Source organism: Nyctereutes procyonoides, unplaced genomic scaffold, assembly GCF_905146905.1.
Source record: "Nyctereutes procyonoides isolate TBG_1078 unplaced genomic scaffold, NYPRO_anot_genome, whole genome shotgun sequence".
Taxonomy (NCBI): Eukaryota; Metazoa; Chordata; class Mammalia; order Carnivora; family Canidae; genus Nyctereutes; species Nyctereutes procyonoides.
In genome coordinates, this window is record NW_026575051.1 from 24720461 (window position 1) to 24744296 (window position 23836).

The following is a 23836-nucleotide window of genomic DNA, read 5'->3' on the forward strand; positions in this document are numbered from 1 at the left end:
CGCTTAACTGACTGAGCCACCCAGGCACCCTTAGAAGTATTTTTGATAAAGAAATGAGGTGCAGCTTTCAGCTGTCTTGTAGTTCATTGGATTATTGTAGCTTAGAAATTGGAATAAATAGGAAAATATGAAAGTGCGAAACCAACCTAAATTACAGTAGAAGTTATTATAGTTCCTTCCCAATATAGGAACCTACATGATCTTGATTTTTATTGGATATGTGAATCTCTTGGAATCATACAGATTCTCTCAGATGTCGAGAAATATAGATCATTTACACTGTGTATTGGCTGCTGGTAGTTTTTTGGGGGAGTTTTTTAAATGCAAAGTTGAGTAAACTTCATGCTTAAGGAAAAATAATTTATGTTCAGTTTATAACAGAGTTTTATTGATTGTGTTCTCATTTGGAATAACTGCAGGGAAAATCGCCGGGGCTAACACAAATTGGATACCATTTACTAGGGATTTAGCTTATAAAAAGAAACTCATTTCAATTTCAGTGGTGACAGCTGTTGAGTGAATTTTCCTGTGATGTCCTTCACAGCAGGAAATGATATATTGTAACTTCATCTTCCTTGATATCTTACCCACCCAACAAATCCAAACTGCAGGGACTATGCTTTCTAAATGTCTGAGTAGCCTAGCTTATGTGGGCAGACTATTTTTTTTCAACGTCTAAAGTGGGTAAAATTGTGATTGCAAAAGTGGATATGTGGGTGATATACAAAACCTTTGTTTCCTCTTTCTTGAAATTGTTTTTCCATTTGTGCCATGATCACACCTGGCTTTATGTGAAAAGTTTGTATTGGCTTGGTATGCTTTTATAGAATGATGTAGGAGATTACAGTTTATTTTGAAAGATCTATTAGCTTACTTTTTAATGGTTCAAATAAATGTTTCTTTGATGCAGAGATCAGTTTTGATTACTTGTGATGCATTCTTCACTGCTTTTTTATTTTATACCAGTTTTTAAGATATGATAAACTATAGGCTGCCAGACAGAAAGAAGTCAATAGTGTTAACCTCTTTAGATTCAAGAGTACTGGGAAATGCTTGACAAAGAAAGGAAATAGGTTTTACATGCTATTGTTTTATGACCCTCTGAATCTATCTGTTGTGGAGGAAGGAGGGCAGAGAGGCATTCCCTGAGGATGGCAGATGAATTCTCTCCAGTCTGACCGAGTTTTGCTGTCATCCATATTCATATCCAACCTATCATGCATGGCTTCTTACAAATGGGAGAAGAATGGACAGTTATAATTAGATGTTGAAGTGGGCAGGCAGCCCCCAAAACTCCCAAATATAAGTGTGTCACAGTACCCCTCCAACCCCGTGAAGAAACATTTCAGTTTACCTCCAAAATAATGAGAATTCAAGATTGCTTTCCTAACACTGTAGGTGACAAAAATGTGGCTCAAGTTTAAAAACCTGATTCCTAAGTGAAATGTGAAAACAAGCATATTTGCAATAGACTTGAGGCACTTCCTTTAGTGGACCCAATTGCAGTTTATATTCTGCTTATGACTAGCAGAGACCATCTTGAAGTCAGGATAAGTTAGTTGGCTACTATTACAGGTATGCCTAGTACTCAAGAGAGTCATTTGATTGCTGCATGTTGTTAAGTCCTCCTGCTCATTGTGTAACATTGCATGAGAGTCACCTGAACCAAATGTAATCTTCATATGTAATTTTATGTATATGTATAAATATTTATGTATTTATTTATTTATTTATTTGAGGGGGGCAGAGAGAGGGAGAGAATCTAAGTCTTTGAAACCCATGCATATTTTACATTTATTGAACCTCTTAAATCAGACTAAGCTACATTTCAAGTGCTTAATAATCATAGTTGGCAAATGGCTACTATATTGGACAGTGTAGCTCTACAAGATTGGATTCCATTGAAATCTCATATTCAAGGTTGAATTTTTATACTTTGAAAACTTTCTAAGGATGTACGTGTAGACAAAACTTTCCAGATCATGAGGTTATTCAAGCACATCTAAATTCTCTTACTTCAAGATTAAATATTTTATATGTTAGTATAAAGAAGGTAGGGAAGAAATGTATTTTTTCTCATATTCAAGAGAAGAAATTGGTGAAGGTTAAGAATAGAGAAAACCAATAACCAAAATGTTTAAATGTCATAAATTTAGGCCTGAATAATCATGATGATAATGATAACAATTTGAGTAAAAAATGTTGTGATAAACTGTTTTAAAGATACCTCATGGGGGATCCCTGGGTGGCGCAGTGGTTTAGCGCCTGCCTTTGGCTCAGGGCGCGATCCTGGAGACCCGGGATCGAGTCCCACGTCGGGCTCCCGGTCCATGGAGCCTGCTTCTCTCTCTGCCTGTGTCTCTGCCTCTCTCTCTCTGTGTGTGTGACTATCGTAAAAAAAAAAAAAAAAAAGATACCTCATGGGACCCTCATAACAGCCCTTTTATTTTTATTTTATTTTTTTTAAATTTTTATTTTTTTAAAATTTATTTATGATAGTCCCAGAGAGAGAGAGAGGCAGAGACACAGGCAGAGGGAGAAGCAGGCTCCATGCACCGGGAGCCCGATGTGGGATTCGATCCCGGGTCCGGGTCTCCAGGATCGCGCCCTGGGCCAAAGGCAGGCGCCCAACCGCTGAGCCACCCAGGGATCCCTAACAGCCCTTTTAAAACGGTACTTTTGTGATCCCTTTTATGATCTCTGTTTACCAGTGAGGAAACAAAGAGAATAAAAGGTGTTTACCAAGTCACACAGATGGTGAGTGTATGCAAACCCATGACTAGTGGCTTCTGAAACTTGTGATCGTCATTACTCGGCTTACTCTGTAATTATTCTGTTCTGCCTGCATGTTTGCCTTGGGTAAGTGGACCTGGGAAATGATTGCAAACGCAGAGTAGCTGCAGCTAATTCCTAAAGTGTTCAGACTATTCTGGGACTCCTTGTTTACTCCCTCAAGTTTTCATTCCTGGTCAGAAAAGGAGAAAATGATTGGAGAAGTGATCACCCATGAAAAGCTGACTTTTGACCTCTCATTTTTGTCAGTTATGTCCTGTGGCATTTATGTCACAGTAGTGGAGCTTGTGAATACCACTCTTGGAGCCAAGGTGTGATGATCCATCTTCTGCTAACGATCAACACCACAGCATGAGAAGCTTTTTTTTTTTTTTTTTTCTTAACCAGTTAATCTTGCAGTGAGACTCACAAATCCACTCTCAGGTAATTTCTTCTTTTCTGTTTCCAGCTCTCAGTTTTCAGCACTCAAAAACAATTCCCCATTGAGTACCTAAGTGCTCATATTGATATTTGTGATGCATTGAACAGGACTTAAATTTTTGTTGTTTCTGCCTTTCACTTATGATTCATGGATCAGATGTGTGCAGCTGTATCTGTTTCAGATTTATCTTTATGTATATCCACTGTATTTTTATTCTGTAAATCAGATGTGTGGTAGTGTTTTCGGAAAACTCCAGCTCTGTGTTGATGTGATTAATTATATATTCTTGTCTCATTTATCTCTCCACCACACCCCCCACCATTGGATTGATTTAATTTGATTTAAAATAGGATCATTTTGAATTTGATTACAAAAAATATAGATATTTTGAAAGGCTTACTTTTCAACCTTTTGGGTTTTAATTTATTTGAAACTGTTAGCTTTATAATTTTCGATTTACTGTAATTTTTAGCTATATTGGAAAACTAACTTAGTGCTTACCTCTTACTGTTTAATAAGCAAGATAATATGAGAGGAAAAGTTCCTCAGATGTGACTGAGTTTTAATTGCATGTGGAATGCCTGGGTGCCTCAGTTGGTTAAGCATCTGACTTGATTTCAGCTCAGGTCATGATCTTTCAGAGTCAAGGGATTGAGCCCCACATTAGGTGCACGCTCAGCGTGGAGTGGAGTTGGCTTGTCCCTTTCCCTCTGTTCTCCCTCCACTCACTCTCTCTCTGAAATAAATTTTTTAAAAAAGCTGCATGTAAGTTTATTGAGCAAATGATACAGTAAGAAGATGCTTCTATATATACCATTAGTTTTCTTTTTATTTATTTATGATAGTCACACACACAGAGAGAGAGAGAGGCAGAGACATAGGCAGAGGGAGAAACAGGCTCCATGCACTGGGAGCCTGACATGGGATTCGATCCCTGGTCTCCAGGATCGCGCTCTGGGCCAAAGGTAGGCGCTAAACCGCTGCGCCACCCAGGGATCCCTACCATTAGTTTTCTTATAATAGATTAGATAACAGCACCATCACCTCAAACAAAACAAAAAAATGATAGTCACCGAAGTACTTTTGTGTAAGCAAAGGGTTTGTTATACACAATTGTAAATTGTCTTAGACGATACTAATTTGCATATGTTTAGGTTTTTAAAGGCTTAAACTTGACAAAGCCTTGAATTTTCATTAAAACAGTGACTGGTGCTATGTTATTAAAAACAGAAATAAGATTTAAAGTTTGCTTTTAATTTTAATGGTTTTTGTTTAGAGACTTACATTATAGGACCTAGCTACCCAATTTCAGTTTTTTTTCCTCCTTTGTCTCTGCTTGCCTTTTCTACTATGTGCCCCAACTTCTTTATCTGTAAACTGTGGCTTAGAAATTTCCTTGACTTTCCTTATCTCTTTCTGCTTGCCCATCTGATATGTGCTCACCCTTCACATTCTGAGAAAAATAGATTTTATTAGTCCAGAATGCCACCTCCTTATCACATGCTTGCTTTTAAACCCCTCCAATAGCCTAATACATTCACATCACATACTTCTATGAACTTGGTCAAAATTTAAGGATGTTTTAATGCATATAAAATGTTAAACTGCATGCAAACGATAAAAATACTAAAACACCTATCCAGGCCTTTGCCTTTTCTGTGGTCATGACGTCCTATTTCTTTCTTTCTTTTTTTTTTTTTTTAAGATTTTATTTATTTATTCATGAGAGACACAGAGAGAGGCAGAGACATCGGCAGAGGGAGAAGCAAGCTCCCCATGGGGGGCCCAATGCGGGAATAGATTCCAACATCCTGGGATTAAACCGTGAGCCAAAGGCAGATGCTCAACCACTGAGCCTCCCAGGCATCCCTTAACATCCTACTTCTAAGCCTCCGAACTCAAATTATTTTCTATTATCTTCTGCTCTTCCACGTACTCCACAGTCTCATTCTCATGATTGTCTATCTTCCTCTCATCTCAGCCTTACCTACTGGTTGCTCAAGTCTGTTTTGAAAGCATGTAACTCTATCAGTGCCATTTCATTGCTTAATTAGCTTTATTGCTGCCCATTGCTTATTTCTCTTCCCACCCTTTTACAAGAGACCTGTTTTCTGCAGGCTTGAGGAACATTTGTTTTGAGTGTTGTTGTGGCTCTCCTCACATTGTTCTTTCTGGATTGTCTCTGGATTCTTTACTCCTTTTTGATTTTTCCTTGGTCACAGAGATATTTAATGAGTGATTGATTGAGTGGCTAAAGAGACTCTTAAAAGTTTTGGGCTTTTATTGATTATTTTGAGTTTTTGATAATTAGAATTAGATGAGGATAATGACAGGGATGTGGAAAAAGTCTGTTATAAAGAGTCTGACAGTCTAATGATAAAAATTAAATTTAATCCTTGGATTTTGTCCATTCATGTGGTTCTGCTAAGGGTAATAAAGTTGTTTATTTTGCAGGTACAGTGTAGTAATTGTTACATTTTAGCAGAAGTACCCTATAGTGTTCTAATGTAATTGAATACTCATTGAATCTCATCTTTATTGTTTTCACTACTTTCCTGGCTTTTTGTTAACTTGAGAAAACTGTAACATTTCACCCTTAGTGTCTGTCTTTCATTTGATACTATAGCAAATAAAAATAAAATAAATATATATAAATAAATAAATAAAAATAGAAAATTTTCTGCTGTATATGTGTGTGTATCTTGAAATAATTGGAAATTGTATTTGTTGTTAAAAATTATTTCTATGTTACTAATCACTCCAATACAGTGATTAAAAAATGTTCATAAAGTTTATTTTTTAAATCATGAAAATAAGAATATATTTTGACAGTTCAACATGTATATTTTTGTTTATTAGTGTAGTCCCTGTATTCATTTGGAATTGGGATGATACAAAGCTGATATGAGTGTTGAATGTGTGGTATAAAGGTGCCTCACCTTTCCTGGATACCTCATAGGAATCTCATTTAGCAACATTCCTTGGCACTTCCAAGTAAAACCCAAAGACTCAGTTTCATGAGCTAATGTGAATTGTTCTTAAGGATTTTTATTCTTTAGGGTGGTGTTCTTTGTTCTGTTTTGTTTTTTCTTCTGCGTTCATTGCCTTCCTTTCTTTGTCAGTTGCCACTGCTTTACTTCAGCTCCTCACCCTTTCTTCCCTGTAATGCTGCAATATTCTTCCAACTGATTTGGTGTTGTCCAGTCCTGGCTTTTTGTAGTATTTCTTCACACTGCTTTCTTTCTCAAGTGTAAACATTAATGTAAATTCTTGCTTAAAGTCTTTTCATAATTCTTTATGCTTACACAGTGTTGGAAAAAATGCTTCTTGTGATTTGCCTTTTTTGTATCTGAAAATTCCTGCCACCTTAGTTTCATCTATCCATTCCTCGTTCAAACACGTTTTAAATAGCTGTGATGTACGAACTCCCTAATCAAGACATAAGTTGACCCTTTTGGTCATGAATGAGTAAAGGAGAAATCTCAGTCCTAATTCTGTTCCTTAACGCCTTCATTTGCATCAGTTTTCCTACCATGGGTTTCATGCTTGCCCTTACTGGGTTGGCTGGTGGCCATCTTTCTATTAATATTTTTATAAGTGTGATGTCTATATATAATTTTCCTTATATTCTGTCTGTAGTTATTTATATCCTATAATAGGTCTTTGCATTAATCATTGCTACCATTCTCCTTTTAATCCCCCCCCTTGGAATTTAGCTCTTTTGCATAGACCATCAAAGCATTTTATAGTACCATTCAGGCAAGTGTGTGTGTCCTCTTAAATGTCCTCTCTTTGTAGTTAGTATATTGCCATAATCTGGGCTGAGAAAAACTTTCTTGTGTATAGTATATCATTTGGCTCTCTTTATTCAGTAACTATATTCATATTTGTACATCATGTTACCATTTACAGAGGACATTTATATTTGTTAATCTTTTTGATCTGAACAGTCCCCGTAGATGATTATAATCAATTTGTAGACCGAGAAGCTGGGTCAACAAAGTAGCCTAGGCCCTCACAACAGAGTGATGGCTCCTCTACAGGATCATGCTGCCTTCTTTCCCATCCTGTCTTTTTTGTACCTACTGGTCAATACTGCAGTTGTTCTGTGTCCTGGAATATGATTTACTGATATTATTTAGCACTTTGAATATATCATTTCATTTCTCCAGCATTTCTGTTAGTTTGCAGGGCTGGCATCATTAATTCAGTTTACGAATAAGGATAGTGCAAATCAAGATGGTTAAATGCCTTGCCTCAGTTTGCCAGACTAATGATTTAAAAGCTGATCTGAAGAAGAGATCTTGAGATTCTAGCCTACGCTATTTTCATTGCTTCATGCTGCCTCTTTGCTCTACTGTAAGATATGTTGGAAAGTAAAATATGTCTTTATTCTCGAGATTCTACTGAAACAACTGTCTATATTAAAATGTAAAATACTTAAATGACAACTTTTGGCTTAGTTTAGCATGAATTTTATATGGCATGCTACTACTATCATAAACAGAATGGATAGAATCCAGCAATGCATTAATTGTCAGAAATATTTTACTGGGGACTCCTGGGTTGTTCAGTGGTTGAGTATCTGCGTTTGCCTCATGTCATGATCCCAGGGTCCAGGGATCGAGTCCCGCATCAGGCTCTCTACAGGGATCCTTCTTCTCCCCCTGCCTGTATCTCTGCCTCTCTCTGTATGTCTCTCATGAATAAATAAATAAAATCTTAAAAAGAAAAGAAATATGTTACTGAAGGGAGAAATATTGCCAAAGGTAAGAGGATGTGTTTTAGGCCATAGGATCATTCTGTACTACTCCTTGACATTCTGCTCATTCTACTCTCAGTAATTCTCAGGCCATTCTTAGCCCATGGAGGGAGACAGAGTCCCAGAGTAGGAGGGGGAGTCTACATTTTGAACAGTCTCCTAGCCAGAGGCTGCAGCATCCCAAGATATCCCCTAGGTTTGCTTCATAATTCATACCCATTGTTAAATCAGCAGATTGATTATAAGAACTGTAGCCTTTCTACAGAGCATTTGAGTGTGTGTATTGTTTAGCAGCAAGAATCCACACTGAGCAGGTATTAAGCAGAGTCTGGAATTTTTCATGATTGTAATCGCTTACTCCAGGATTTCCTTTTAGTTGTGGATCTGCATAAATCTTGCTTTGATTGTGGTTGTCTATGTAATCTAGCAGCTGTTGTTCATTATGTCATACTTGAATGCCTGCATCTGAATCAGTGTTGATGGAGTTGAGCATTGTGTCAAGGAGCTGACAGTTTACAAAGGTAGATGGCTTTAGATATTATATACCATGCTGTATTTCCTAATTTGTAAATGATACAATAGAAAAATGCATTGCAGGGAAGAGGATGGCATGGTATAGTGCAGAAACCAGGAATGGAGAATTAAAAGTCAAGTTCCTGCTACACTACTGAGTTGCTATCTGAACCAGGTTCTAACTCCTCCAAGCCCCCATTTCCTCATTTTTCATTTTTTTAAACATTTTTTTAAGGATTTTATTTATTCATGAGACAGAGAGAGAGAAAGAGAGACAGAGACAGAGACACAGGCAGAGGGAGAAGCAGGCTCCATGCAGGGAGCCCGACATGGGACTCAGTCCAGGGTCTCCAGGATCATGCCCCAGGTTGAAGTCAGCACTAAACTGCTGAGCCACCTGGGCTGCCCAATTTCCTCATTTTTCAAATGTAAATAAAAACTCTGGTTGTTGTGAGGATGTAATTAGAGGGATACTTTGCACATGTAAAGTGCTATTCAGATGTTACTTGTTTTAATAAACAGTAATTACCATATGTCAGGTCCTTGAACAAAAATTATTTTAGTTCTGGGGCACCTGAGTGGTGCACTTGGTTAAGCGTCCAATTCTTGATTTTGGCCCAGGTCATATTAGGTTCATGAGATTGAGCCCTGTGTTGGGCTCTGTGCTTAGCGCAGAGTCTTGAGATTCTCTCTCACCTTCTGCTCCTCCCCTATGTGTGTGTTTTTTCTCTCTCAATAAACAATCTTAAAAAATAAAGGAAATTATTTCAGTTCAGACTTCCTATCAACACTGCAAAGCAGGCATTATTGCCTTTATTTGACAGATAAGAAACTTGGGATATAGTCTGCAGAGCTTGTTGAAGGACTTACGCTAGTAAGTGATGGTTTCTTATTTAAGCTCCAGTTTATTTTTTTTTTTCAAGATTTCAATTATTTATTTATTCATGAGAGACACACAGAGGCAGAGACACAGGCAGAAGGAAAAGCAGGCTCTCTGCGGAGAGCCTGATGTCGAACTCAATCCCAGGACCCCGGGATCCTTACCTGAGCCAATGGCAAATGCTCAGCCACTGAGCCACCCAGGCATCCCAAGCTCCAGTTTATTCTTAACTGTGCTGCCGTACTGTTAATAAGGGAATCACTCGTAGAGATTTGAACTTTAACTACCGTTTGCATTACGCTTCTAAGAAATGGAAATGACATGTTACGCTAGGAATCAGGAGATCCAGACAGTCACTATATTTTTGTATTATTTTTGGGTAAGTTTTTAAAATATATTCTATTAAATACATATAAAACACTTGGCTATGTTTCTGCTAAGGTATATATGTAAAATGTGATTTTAATCTGTTTCAGAATAAATTTCCTTTGAAGTGATTAAAATATATTGTACAAATCTTATTTTAATATTTTCTTTTTATTTTAGTCATTCATACACTGGTCAAGATTACAGCATACAGAAAAATGCTGGGAAGATTTCTTTAGATCAGATCGATTCGGTAAGCTTCACATCCTTTTAATAAACTAGACCTTTGTCAGTGAAGAAGCACAGATTTTCTTCGGAGATTATTTTGGGGTGAGAAGATAGGAGAGATTGTCATTTCATTGTTTGCCAATCATTTTTAAAGGAGATCCCATGTGCTATACATGTGATTGTTTTTAATCATAGGAAAACTAAATAAGAAAATTGTTTAATTGTTTGTATTCTGATAAACAGATTTTTTTTTTTTTTTTTAAGACAGGGATCAGGGGAGAGGGAGAGAGAAAATCTGAAGCAGGCTCCAAGCCCAGCATGGGGCTGATGTGGGGCTTGACCTCATGGCCCTGAGATCATGACCTGAGCTGAAACTAAGAGTCGGATGCTTAACCAACTGAGCCACCCAGATGCCACTGATAAACAGAATTTAATCAGTTATTTCAAAGGGGAATTCTTTTAATTGATGATCACTAAATACTGTTTGTCTGGGGCAGCCCGGGTGGCTCAGCGGTTTAGCGCCGCCTTCGACCCAGGGTGTGATCCTGGAGACTGGGGATCAAGTCCCGCATAGGGCTTCCTGCATGGAGCCTGCTTCTCCCTCTGCCTGTGTCTCTGCCTCTCTCTCTCTCTCTCTCTCTCTCTCTCTCTCTCTGTATCTTTCATGAATAAATAAAATCTTTAAAAAAAATAGTTTGTCTGTTTATATTTAAATACCTTTGACATTGAGGGGGGCATACCTGGCTGGCTCAGTTGTTAGAGCACATGACTCTTGATGTCTGGGTTGTGACTTTGAGCCCTACACTGCATATAGAGATTACTTAAATATATAAACTTTAAAATAAATTGAATAAATTAGTGAGTGAATGAATGAATGCCCACCTACCTACCTACCTACCTACCTACCAACCAACCTTACACATTGGGAAAGGAAGAGTTGGAAAATATTAAGTGCATCAGTTTGCTAGGGCTGCTGTAACAAAATACTACAGACTGATGCCTTGGAAAACAAATTTATTTTCTTGCAGTTCTGGAGGCTAGAACTCTGATATGAAGCTGTTGGCAAATTGATTTCTTCTGAGGCCTTTTTCCTTGGCTTTTAGATGACCACCTTCTCCCTGTGTTCCCATGTGATCTTTCCAGTATGCTCATGCATCCCTGGGTGTCTCTTCCTCTTCTTAGGACACTAGTCACATTGGACTAGGCCCCTACCTTCATGACTTCATTTAACCTTAATTACCTCTTTAAAGATCCCATCTCCAAATACAGTCACATTCTGAGTTCTTAGGGGTTAGGACTTCAACATACGAATTTTGGGAGATTGCAGTTCATTTTATAACACTAAGTATAGGCTTTTTTTTGCTTGTGTTGCCACTAGATTAATGAACAGTTCATTTCAACTTCACTTTGTGGTTCTGTAGTAGAATGAAAGAGTAGCATACTTTACTATAATTTATAGAGTTTCTCTTTAATGCATTGTAGAATTTCTGCTCTATCCCAAAAAGGGAAAATACACCAGTCATAAATAATCTTTATTTAGATGGTTACCAAATTATTTACAGTAAATTAAAAATACACTGACATTTTAATGCTTAGAAACAAGAATAAGGTGAGTAGGTAGGAAGAGACCAAGAGTTTTTAGAGACCAGAATGAATAGTTGTCTTCCTGTTAGGAAAAATTGCAATCTACTACTTGGAGTTAATATGTCTAGAAATAATAATAGGATTGCCCATTTTGTACAGTTGAATTGAAATTTGTTGTTAAGGATGCCTCATCCTTTACTTTCCTCAAAGTTATTATCTCTAACCCTTCCTCCCTGCCGTATGATTTGTGTTTATATTATGTGGATGGTTAGAAGTTAATTCTGTTCCTAATTCTATCAAGATGTTTTCCCATTCACAAGCAACAATGAGCTTCAGTGGATACTGTAGGAAGACATAGAAATATAATCATTAATTCATTTGCTGAATAATATTGAGCCCATCAATTATGTACTAGCCACTGTGCTATGGATACAGAGGTGAATAAACCAGAAAATTCCTCTACCTTCATGGACCTTACTTGAGGGAGGTAGACAACATAGTAAATAATAAATAAGCAATATAATGATAAATTATTTTAAGTGCTATAATGATCATATCTATGGGTCTCTGAGACCTTGTGCTAAATTAACAAAGATACATTTTTATTGGACCTCTAACTATATTGCCTCATTCATTAGTGTATTCCTTGATATCCTTAGTTTCTTCTTCATATGTTTTTTTTAGATTTTTTTTTTCTTCTAACTGCATTGTGGCTTCCTTAATGACACTGTTTCTCCTGTGGCTCTCTCAAGTAGAGGCTGTTTGCTCTCCCTGTCCCTCCCCATCTTAAGATGAGTGTTTTCCTTGGTCCATATTCCCATTTCCAAAATCGTTTCTTGCCTTTCATGGACAGAGCTCCAGCTCCTTTAAAGCTGTGTAATCCCGTTAATACCATCTGATAGTTATCCTTGTTGCCAGTGCCCTTATCTCCTGCCCTCATCCATTGGTGACTAGCATGTTGTCATGGTTTCTTGCACTAGCACTACTCTGGATACTGTTCCTGGCCTCTATAATACCTATGTTAATAATTCATACATTCTCTGGTCTTATAATTCCTTTGTTCAATATCCACAGTCCTTTTTCTATCCCATTGTTACCAACTCTAGACCCTATATTTCCCATTTCTATTATTTGGACTACTTCCAAAGTCTCTTTTAAGTATCTTCCTTACTTCTGTATATAGTTTGTTCACTATACAACAGCCAGAGCTCTCTTTGTTTATCAGATCATGTCAGTCTTCTGATCCATACTCTCTATTGAGTTTCCATCATATCTAGACTAAAATCTGAACTCATAACTATGGCCTGTAATGCCAGTGTACTCATGGCATTTCTTCTTCTCTGTTCTGGCCTGCTCACATGTTCTAGCCACTTGAACCTTCTTGCTATCTCTTGAACACACCATGTGCATTCTTTTTCAAGGTCTTTGCTTTTGTTTCCTTTACCTGGAATAGTATTCCTAGATCACATTTGACTAGAGTCCTATTTAAAATTCACATCTTAGTGCAATGCCAACTCCTCAGAGAGGCGTTACGGGATGCCTAAATTAAAGTATTCCTCTCCTGTTTATATTTAATCCCAATACTCTATGTTATTTCCAGGGGTTTTGGAATTAGATGCTGTCTTTTTATGTCTGTGTTCATTGTCTGTCTTCTCCCATTAGAATGTAAGTTCTTTGTATTTGACTTCTTTGTTGTACACAGAGTAGTGTTCAACACTAGTGATTGGATGAGTAAAAAGTATTCAAGGAATTGTGCCAAAGGAAGCTAAAGTTGAACTGGATCTTGACAAATGGTTTGGCTTCAGCTCGATGGCATGGGGAGCAGGAGGGGTTGTACCCCAAGCAGGGTCAATGGAGTGACAAAAGTGAGAAGATACAAAACATGACTGTGTGATCATGAAATAATCCAGCCTGCTGGAGCAAAGAGGTCATATTGGTAGGGTAACTTTTTTTATCCTTCCTGTCACAGTGCTTCTATGGCACTTGATTTATGCCTTTATAAGTGCTCCTATTATAATTAATTTGTGTGATTTTAACTTGTATAATAATGACTGTTTCTTTTTAGTTCACTTAACTGAATTAAAGGGGAAAATTATATTTTACTCATCTTCTTATTTCCCAAACCACCCAGTACATATAGTTGAAAAATAGTTATGTTGACAGAAACTTGGAATGTTCCTACTAAGGATGTTAAATTTCATTGGCGTTTTTAGATTGGAACAAAGTTGAAGAAAAATAATTTGATAATAGTATGAAGGACCAAGAAAGAACACATGAAAACAGTAGTCCTAGCGAGGGGAGATAGAGGCCTGACTGGATAAGTTTGGGGGTGGAAGAATTTCAAAGTTGTCAATAAGAGAGGTTGAAAAACCAGATGTTCTCTACAGGGAGCAGCAAAGGTAAACAAAGTGAGACCTGCTCCTGCTTTGGCAAAGTTGAACTTGCCAAGGAATACATGAGAGGGTGAGAATTAAAGTCTTGGGAGAAGGATATTGAGGAAGTCAAAGAAACCATAAATGAAAAAGTTTTTCTCTTTACTATCAATTTCTTTAGCACACTTATTTGAACTCACCTTTGGAGAACCCTTTCTCTTATTTTTGTGTTCTACTTTGTATTAGATTATTCTAAAATTTCACCTGTGGTTTAGCAATTGTACTTTTCCACATTTATCCTGGGGAAATGCAATTTCCTATTCTCACAAAACCTGTACATTCATTTATTTGGAATAGCCTCAAGCTCAAAGCAACCCAGCTCCTTTAACAAGTAAATAGCTAAGGAAATTGTGGTACATCCATACGGACTATTACCCAGCAATAAAAAAGGAATGAATGATTGATACCTGCAACAACTTAGATGAATTTTGTGAGAATTATGCTGAGTAAAAAAGCCAATCTCAAAAGATTATATACTACACAATTCTATTTATATTAACACTCTTGAAATGACAATTATAGAGATGAACAGATTAGTAGTTGCCAAACGTTAGAGAATAGTGGGGGGGTAAGGTTTTCTATTACTAGTGGATTGTATCAGGTGTCAGTTTCTTGTGTTAATAGTTTTGCAAGGTATTACCTTTGGGGGAAACTGGGTGCATGATATCTCTGAGTTATTTTCTTAAAACTGCATATGAATCTATAGCTATCTCAAAAAGGTTAATTAAAAATTAAAAATAGAAAAAAATAAAATTAAAATTAAAAAATAAATGGGTGAAATAAATTGTAATAATATATTTTATTTAACCCAGGATACCCAGAATATTATCTATCATCTCAACATGTAATCAGTATAAAAATGTTAACAGTTCATTGGTAATTGCAATAAGAAATGCTTCTGCATAATTTTTGTTTCTAATAAGACTGAATTTACAATTTGCAAATTAGATTGGATTTGCAACAAATATTGTGAGGGGCCTGGTTAATCTTCCACATAACAAAAACCTCTTTTTTCTTGTAGCTTTCTACCAAATCCTTCCCACCGTGCATGCGTCAGTTACATAAAGCCTTACGGGAAAATCACCATCTTCGTCATGGAGGTCGGATGCAGTATGGCCTCTTCCTAAAGGGTATTGGTTTAACATTGGAACAGGCATTGCAGTTCTGGAAGCAAGAATTTATCAGAGGAAAGATGGATCCTGACAAGGTAATTTTGAAAGAGCAGTAACCAAAATTTTAATTTGATTTGAAAACTAAAGGTCCGTTGGTCTATTTTTAAAATATACCCCTGAAATGTAATTGAAAATTCTTTTTTTTTATTTTAATTTTTTTTTTTGTAGTTGAAAATTCTAAAAGATGTCTACAATTTTATTCAGGTAAAAAGAAACTTATGTATTAATCTAATAGATGCTAAACAAAAGAATGAGAAAGTTTAATTGAAAGGATAAGATAGGAACAGCAGTGTAAGATTTCAAATAATGCTTAAACGAAAGATCTTTGTAGATATACTGCCAGGTGTCATTTTAGAACCGAAATTGTGTTCTGAGTTGTATTTCTATAGGACTGTAATATGTGTAGACATACATACATATGTAATGTTGTTTTCAGGACTAGGAGATATTGAGAAGAAATAACACAAATTTAGATGTTTTGTATTGTGTTATGCAGAATCTGTCATTGAGCATTTTTAGATAGACTTCTATCTCTAGAAACTTGAGAACTGTTTTTTTCAATCGATTCATCGTACTCAGATGCCCACTCCTATCCTTATTTCTCTTTAGTAGTATTAGCTAATAACATTTTATTTTGGAAATATGGCGGGGTTTTTTGTCCCTTCCATGCCATGACTCAAGTTTTTATTTACTTTATTTTTTATTTTTATGTTTTAAAAAATATTTTATTTATTCATGAGAGACAGAGAGAGGCAGAGACATATGTAGAGGGAGAAGCAGGCTTCCTTTGGGGAACCTGATGGCAAGACTCGATCCTGGGACTCTGGGATCATGACCTGAGCCAAAGGCAGACGCTCAACCACTGAGCCAGCCAGGTGCCCCAAATCAAGTTTTGAAATGCTTATTCTTGGTTTGCTTCTTCCTAGAAAAGATAAATTGTAGAACAAAGAATATTTACTACATAAATTTTTAATGATACTTTATTATGTTTTCTATTAGTTTGCTACAGTTGCTATCACAGAATACCACAGACTGAGTGCCTTAAACAACAGAAACTAACTTTTCACAGTTCTGAAAGCTGGAAGTCTAAGATCAAGGTGTGGGCAGATTTGGTTTCTCCTGAAACCTCTTCCCTTGGCTTCCAGGTAGCTCCCTCCTCACTCTGTCCTCAAGTGGCCCTTTCTCTGTATGTTCACTTCTCTGATATTTCTTCCTCTTCTTATAAAGACATGAACCATATTGGATTAGAGTCCCACCCTTATGACCTTATTTAACCTTAATTATCTCCTTGTTTTTTTTAAAGCTTTTATTTAAATTTAAGTTAGCACGCAGTGTAAAATTTGTCTCAGGTGTACAATACAGTGATTCAACACTTCTGTATATCACCTGGTGCTCATCATAACAAATGTACTCCATAATCCCTAACAACTATTTCACCCATCCCCCAACCACTTCCCCTCTGGTAACCATCAGTTCTTACCATAGTTAAGAGTCTTCTGTTTGGTTTGCCACTCTCTTAATTGCCTTTTCAAATGCGTCTCCAAATATAGTCACATTGGTTGTTAGGGCTTCAACACATGAATCTTAGGAGAATATAGTTCAGTTTATAACACATCTATAGCTTTATATATTTTTTAAAAGTTCAGATTCTTTTATAATATACTACCAAAAGCTCTTATAATTTTTGCAGATGTGTTTTTAAAATTGTCTTTATTGATAATTATCCATAGAATTTTTAAGTTGTCATTTAATAGTTTTCTTTAAACACATTTTGGATGTTTCTTAGACCTCTCTTATATGTCCTTTATTTTAAAGGTAGCATACTGGGCAGCCCTGGTGGCGCGGCGGTTTAGCGCCACCTGCAGCCCGGGGTGTGATCCTGGAGACCCGGGATTGAGTCCCACGTCAGGCTCCCTGTATGGAGCCTGCTTCTCCCTCTGCCTGTATCTCTGCCTCTTCACTCTCTGTGTGTCTCTATGAATAAATAAGTAAAAAAATCTTAAAAAAAAATTAAAGGTAGCATACTTTACAGAAAATGTGAAAAATACAGAAAAATTTACTTGCCATTTCCCCATTCAGAAATAATAATATGTCACACTTTAGCCTTTCTCTCTAATTTAGATAGCTAGCTAGATCATTGTGGGGGGGTTTTCTGCCATTTTAAAAGTTGGCATTTTGTTATGTTAATTTCCCCAGGTAATAGAGTAAATTTTGAAACTATCATTTGGATTAGTTGCAAAACATATCCTTTGAAAGTGTTATAATTTGTTTAATTGTTCCCGTTATTGAGCATTTCATTCTGTTTGACTCTGTCATAAATGTTATTGCAACCAATATCCTGAACATGTAAATCTTTGATTATAGTTCTGATTTTGTCCTCTCTATATCCACCAGGGAATAAATTTACCTCATGAAAAACTACACAGCTTTAAAGTTTTGGTGTATGTTATATGAAACAACTGTTTGAAAAGGTTTTAAATTAGACTCTCATCAAGCTTTATGACAATCTTGCTTTGTCACTGGCATCATTATATATTATTCCTTTTTTAGGAATTTGGTGTAGTAAGCAGACAGATGTACTAGGGTTCTCTTAGTACATTGAGAGAGAGACGGAGGGAGATAAGGAAGAAAACATATTTATTATATCCAGTGGCTAATGTCATTTTGGAAGCTGATAAGTCCCAAGATCTGCTAGTCAGCTTTCTGGGGACCCAGGAGAGCTGATGGTGTAGTTCAGTTGGAAGACTGGCAGACTTGAGACTCATGCAGAACCAGTGCTTTAGTTTGAGTCTGAAGGCAAGAAAAACCCAAACCCCGCACAAAACAATCAGGTGAGAGGAAAATCTGTCTTATTCACAGGAGGGTCTGTCAGCCTTTTTGTTTTATCCAGGCCTTCAAAGGATTGGGTGAGGATCACTGACATTGGGGAGAGCAATCTGCTTTACTCAGTGTACCACTTCAGTTGTTAAGCTAATCTGGAAACACCCTCACAGACACACCTAGGATAATGTTTGATCAAATGTCTGGGCACCCTGTGGCCCAGTCAAATTGATACATAAAATTAACTGTCATAGTCGTTAAATATTTATGAGCTGTAGAGAAAGTTAGGCCATAATTTTATTTTATTTATTTTAACGATTTTATTTATTTATTCATGAGAGACAGAGAGAGAGAGGCAGAGAGATAGGCAGAAGGAGAAGACGGATCTATGCAGGAAGCCCGAAGCGGGACTCAAGCCTGAAGTGGGACTCGATCCCTGGACTCTGGGAACACACCCTGAGTCAAAGGCAGACACTTAATTACCAAGCCACCCAGGTGTCCCAGGCCATAGTTTTAGAGTGATAAGAGAGAAGTTGAGCTAGTTTTTAGCTTGTTTGTGCTATAAACTAAGAGGGGAGGAGGAAAGAGAGAGAAGGGGAAACTTACTATGAGTGCTAGGTGCTTGTCTGTCCACCTGTTCACTGACTACCTTCTTTTATGTATATCTGGGATGGCCTGTGTATCGGTGTCCTGAATAATTATTTTCAAACCTGTGTTTAAAAAAATTTTAAGTGGGCTTTTAATTTTGCAATGTCAAAGTAGTTTACTCAAAAATTATTGTAAAAGAAAATCAATAAATAATTTTTACCTTTCTAGATAAAATATTGCAGTTTATATTTTCATTAGTTTATTATTGATTACAGCAAATATATTATTTTGACTGAAGATTTTAAGTTACACTTATAATTCACTGTGTCTGTCTATTGTTAAGAGTCTGTATTTGTAATTTTTTTTAAACTTTTTATTTGAGAGAAAGCACAAGCAGACTCCTGACTAAACAGGGAGCCTAATGTGGGACTCCATTCCAGGATCCTGAGATCATGACTTGAGCCCAAGGCAGACGCTTAACTGACCAAACCACCCAGGCACCCCTAGAGTCTGTATTTGTAAATAAATGTTCATGTTCTTCTCAATTATATCTTCTCTTGCATATTTTTGCAGTGAAATGCAAAAATAATATCCCTTAGTTTATTAAAATATTCTCTTCAGTTTAATTACTGTACCTATTTATTAAGTGACACATATAATTAAAAATACTCCTTTTGGGCAGCCCTGTGGCTCAGCGGTTTAGCGCTGCCTTCAGCCCAGGGTGTGATCCTGGAGACCCGGGATCAAGTCCCACGTCTTTGTCTCTGTCTGTGTCTCTCATAATTTTATTTATTTATGAGAGACACAGAGAATGAGAGAGAGAGACAGAGATACAGGCAGAGGGAGAAGCAGGCTCCATGCAGGGAGCCCGACGTGGGACTCGATCCCGGGTCTCCAGGATCACACCCCGGGCTGCAGGCGGCACTAAACCGCTAAGCCACCGGGGCTGCCCTCTTTTCAGTTTTAGAAGAATGTATGTTTGTAGGAATTTATTTCTTCTAGGTTGTCCAATTTCTTGGCATATAATTTTTTATAGTAGTCTCATAATCTTTTGTATTTCTGTGCTGTTGGTTATTTCTCCTATTTTATTTCTGATTATATTTATTTGGGTCTTCTCTCTCTCCTCTCCCCCTCTCTCCCTCTCTCCCTCTTTTCCCCTTTCCTCCATTTTTTTTGATAAGTCTGACTTAAGGTTTATCAATTTTTTCTTTCCAATGAATCAGTTCTTGGTTTCACTGATCTTTCCTATGTGTTTTTTTTTTCTTTTTAAAGTCTTTACGCCATTTATTTATGCTCAAATCTCTATTATTTCATTCTAACCTTGGACTTTGTTCTTTTTTTTAGTTCCTTTAGGTGTAAGATGAGATTGGGTTTTTTTTGTGTTTTTTTTTTGTTTGTTTGGTTTTTTTTGAGCTTTTTCTTTTTTCTTGAGATAGGCTTGTATAGTTGTATATTTTCCTCCTAGAATTGCTTTAGTTTCATCCCAAAGATTTTGGACCATTGTGTTTTATTTTCACTTGTCTCCATGTATTTTTTTGATTTCTACTTTGATTTCTTTGATGGCCCAGTGTTTGTTTACTATTATGTTTAGCTCCAAGTGTTTGTGTTTTTTCCAGTTTTTTTTTTTTTTTTTTGTGATTAGTTTCTATTGTCATACTGTGGTTGCCATTGGAAAAGATAGATGATATGATTTCATTCTTCTTACATTTATTTAGATTTGTGATCTATCCTGGAGAATGTTCCATATGCTTCCTTATTGGTTTTCTGCCTGAATGATTTATCCATTGGTATAAATGGGGTCTTAAAGTCTGCTCTATTATTATATTACTATCGGTTACTCTCTTTATTTCTGTTAATATTTGCTTTGTGTATTTAGGTTCCAATGTTGGGTGCATAGATATTTACAACTATCATATCCTCTTGTTGGATTGATCCCTTTATCATTATGTAATGCCTCTATATTTTGTTATAGTCTTTGTTTTAAAGCCTATTTTGTCTGATAGAAGTAATGCTACCCTAGGTTTTTTTGTTTTCTTTTTTTCTCTCATTTTCATGGACATCTTGTTTGAAACTCTCTATGGTTCCTAAACCTGGACATCTCTACTTTTCCCCCCTAGTTTAGGGACGTTTTCAGTTATTATTTTTTCATGTAAGTTTTCTGCCCCTTTGTGTCTCCTCCATCTTAGACCCTTATAATGTGAATGGTTGCTTGATTTTGTCCAAGGTATCCCTTAACCTATCCTCATTTTTTAAGATTTTTTTCTTTTTGCTCTTCAGTCTGGTGACTTTCTAATTGCCTTGTCTTCCAGATGACTGATCCATTCTTCTGCACCTAGTAATTTACTCTTGCCTTCCTCTAGTGTATTTTTTGTTTTAGTTGTTGTATTCTTCAACTCTGGTTGTTTCTTTTTAATTTTTTCTCTTTGTTGGAGGTCTTATTTTTTTTTAAGGTTTAATTTATTCATTCATGATAGACAGAGAGAGAGAGAGAGAGGCAGAGACACAGGCTGAGGGAGAAGCAGGCTCCATGCCGGGAGCCCGATGTGGGACTCGATCCCGGGACTCCAGGATCGCGCACCCTGGGCCAAAGGCAGGCGCTAAACCGCTGGGCCAACCAGGGATCCCCTTTGTTGGAGGTCTTACTGAGTTCTTCCCCACTCCTTACCATCCCAGTGAGCATCTTTATAACCATTACTTTAAACTATTTATCAGGCATATTCTGTTTCATTTATTTATTTTTCTCAGGTTTTGTTTTGTACTTTTTGGGGAGCCTATTCCTCTGCCTTCCCATTTTGCTTTACTTTCAGTGTTTGTTTCTGTTAGATTTAGAGGGAACAGTTACCTAAATTTGGGAGAAATGATTTTGTGTATGATTGTTCTCTTTGTCACCCATGTATGCTTTGTCATTTGGGCTGGCTGGCTAGAGCTGTGGCTGGAGCTGTGGGGCCGGGGTATGGGCTAGGGGTCATGGGGCCATGCTGGGGAGAGTGCTGGAGCTGAAGTGAGTCTAGGCTGAGGTATCCTAAGGCTCTCTGTGCAGAGGATGCCCTGGCAGGACAGCTAGAGTTGAAGTGGGTGCAGGCTAAGGGGTTCCTGTTGTTCTTTGTTCAGGGGACACCCCAGCAGGACTGTTGGAGCTGAAGGGCATGCGATCTGGTGATCCTGGGGTACTCTCTATAGAAAGTGCCCTGTATAGAAAGTGCCCTGGCAGGCCAGCTAAAGCTGAAGTGGGTCTGACCCAATGTGGTCCTGGGGCTGTCTATGCAGAGGGTACCCTGACAGGACACCTGAAGCTGAAATGGGCCTAAACTGGATTGTTCTCTGATTCTCTGCATAGAAGGTGTCCTGATGTGGTGTTGGGACCAAGATGGGACATGGGCCTGGGAGTCCTTGAGCACTCTGTGCAGGACACCTTGGTAAGACAACTATAGCTGAAGTGGCCACAGACTGAGTTAGTCCTGGGGCTCTCCACACAGAGGGCACCATGCCCAGTATGAAATGGTTTAAGTCATTGTGGTCCCTGGTCTCTCCATGCAAAAGGTGCCCTGGCAGGACAGCTGAGGGTAGAGTGGGTATAAGCCAGGAATACTGGGCTTCTCCACATAGAGGGTACCCTGGCAGGACAGCTGAAGCTGGGGTGGGTGTAAGTTGGAGTGTCCCAGGGTACTCACCACAGGGGGAGCCCTGGCAGGGTAGCTGGAGCTGAGGCTGGTATGGTTGGTATCTTTTCTTCTTTTTTTAATAGTAGATTTTCTTTTAAGTAATCTCTGCACCCACCATGGGCTCAAGCTCTCAACCCCAAGATCAAGAGCTGCTTGCTCCGTGGACTGAACCAGGCAAGTGCCCCTGGGTTAGAAGTTCTGGACATTCTGCACAGGGTGCCCCTCATCAGGGTGGCTAGAACTGAAAGTAGGTCTTGGTTGGGAGGTCCCAGAGTGCTCTACATGCGGTGTACCCTTGAAAGCTGTCAGAAGCTGATGTGATATGAGCCTGGTGTGTTCAGGGGTATCCCTGTGTACTCTGCCCTGGGGCACCTTGATGGAATGGCTAGGGCTGGTGTAGGCCCAGGACTCACTGAGTTGGCAGGTCAATTAGGGTACATGAGCCCTGCCCCCTTTTACATCAGCAAGGTGAAGGGGCACCATAAACCAAGGCTTTTGCCAGCACCTCTAACATGGAGAGAGTTCTGACATTTGGCTGAGCTCCAGAGCTCGCCTTTTTAAATGCTAGTTGCCCTTAGAAACCACAACCTTTCCTCTCCGCCCTTTTCTTCCTTGTCCCTCTGGGGCTGATGTGGGCTAGGAACCTAGTGCTGGATGAGGCAGCAAGCCAGGGGTAGTGATGGGACCCTGCTCCAGTCTGCCCTCTCAAGGTGGAGGGGAAGTGCAAATCATGGTGTTCATTAATTAGTCCCTTAGATCCAGAAAGAGTTCTAGCAGCACCCCTGCCCTTTGGCAGAGTTCTAGGGATAGCTCTTTTGTAAGTTGGTTGCTCTTTTAAACCAGGGCTTTTTTCCCTGTGTCCCAGGTAAGATAAATCTGCTCCTGGTCCCTCAGTACTATCCCTCCCCACTGCAGCATTCAGGTTGGGGACTCCTTCATTATCATTTATCTGTCTCTCTCACTATTCTTTCTTGCCATTCTCTCTTTTGTTGTGCAAAAGCTGTTTAGTCAGCCCTTGGTTCTTTGTCAGGAGATAGTATTTTATTTTATTTTTTTAAAAGATTTTGTTTATTTATTTGACACAATGAAAGCACAAGCAGGGGGAGTGGGAGCAGGAGAGGGAGAGGCTTCCTGCTTAGCAGGGAGCCTGATGCAGGGCTCCATCCCAGGGCCCTGGGACCACCTGAGCTGAAAGTAGACACTTAACCGACTGAGTCACTCAGGTGCCCCAGGAGGTAGTATTCTATGAAGAACTATGGATTTGGTGTGTCTGTGGAGGAAGTGAGTTTAGGTTCTTCCTGTGTCACTAACTTGGACCAGAACTTCAAAAACAGCCTTTTCAGTTACCCTTGTTGTTGGGCGGGAGGAGGATGAAGACATTTTAAAATTGCATTTAGGTTGTCAAACTGGATTCTTTGGATTTGTAAATGATTCTCCAAGAGGTATTTGAAAATTTAAATTTCCTTAAATAATTTCTGAGATTCCTAAAATAAATATACCTATGCTTTATGGAAGTAAAATAGATTTAATTAATTATAGTGCAGTTTTATGCAAGTTTTTCTTAGTTGTAATTTTAATTTACATGCCAGTCTACCTGAAGCCTCACCCTGTGTGT

The 23836-nt window shown here is 38.0% G+C and overlaps 1 protein-coding gene across 2 annotated transcripts in view; it reads left to right on the forward strand.

Moving 5' to 3' along the window:
- Positions 1 to 23836, forward strand: part of PRIM2 (DNA primase subunit 2) — a 302886-nt gene that overhangs the window by 188836 nt on the left and 90214 nt on the right. The window contains exons 9-10 of one of the 2 annotated variants that reach the window (XM_055330207.1): positions 9916 to 9988; positions 15001 to 15186. In XM_055330207.1, the coding sequence (XP_055186182.1) occupies positions 9916 to 9988; positions 15001 to 15186 (259 nt within the window). The remainder of the gene's footprint in view (positions 1 to 9915; positions 9989 to 15000; positions 15187 to 23836) is intronic. The other variant, XM_055330208.1, reaches the window with a different exon arrangement.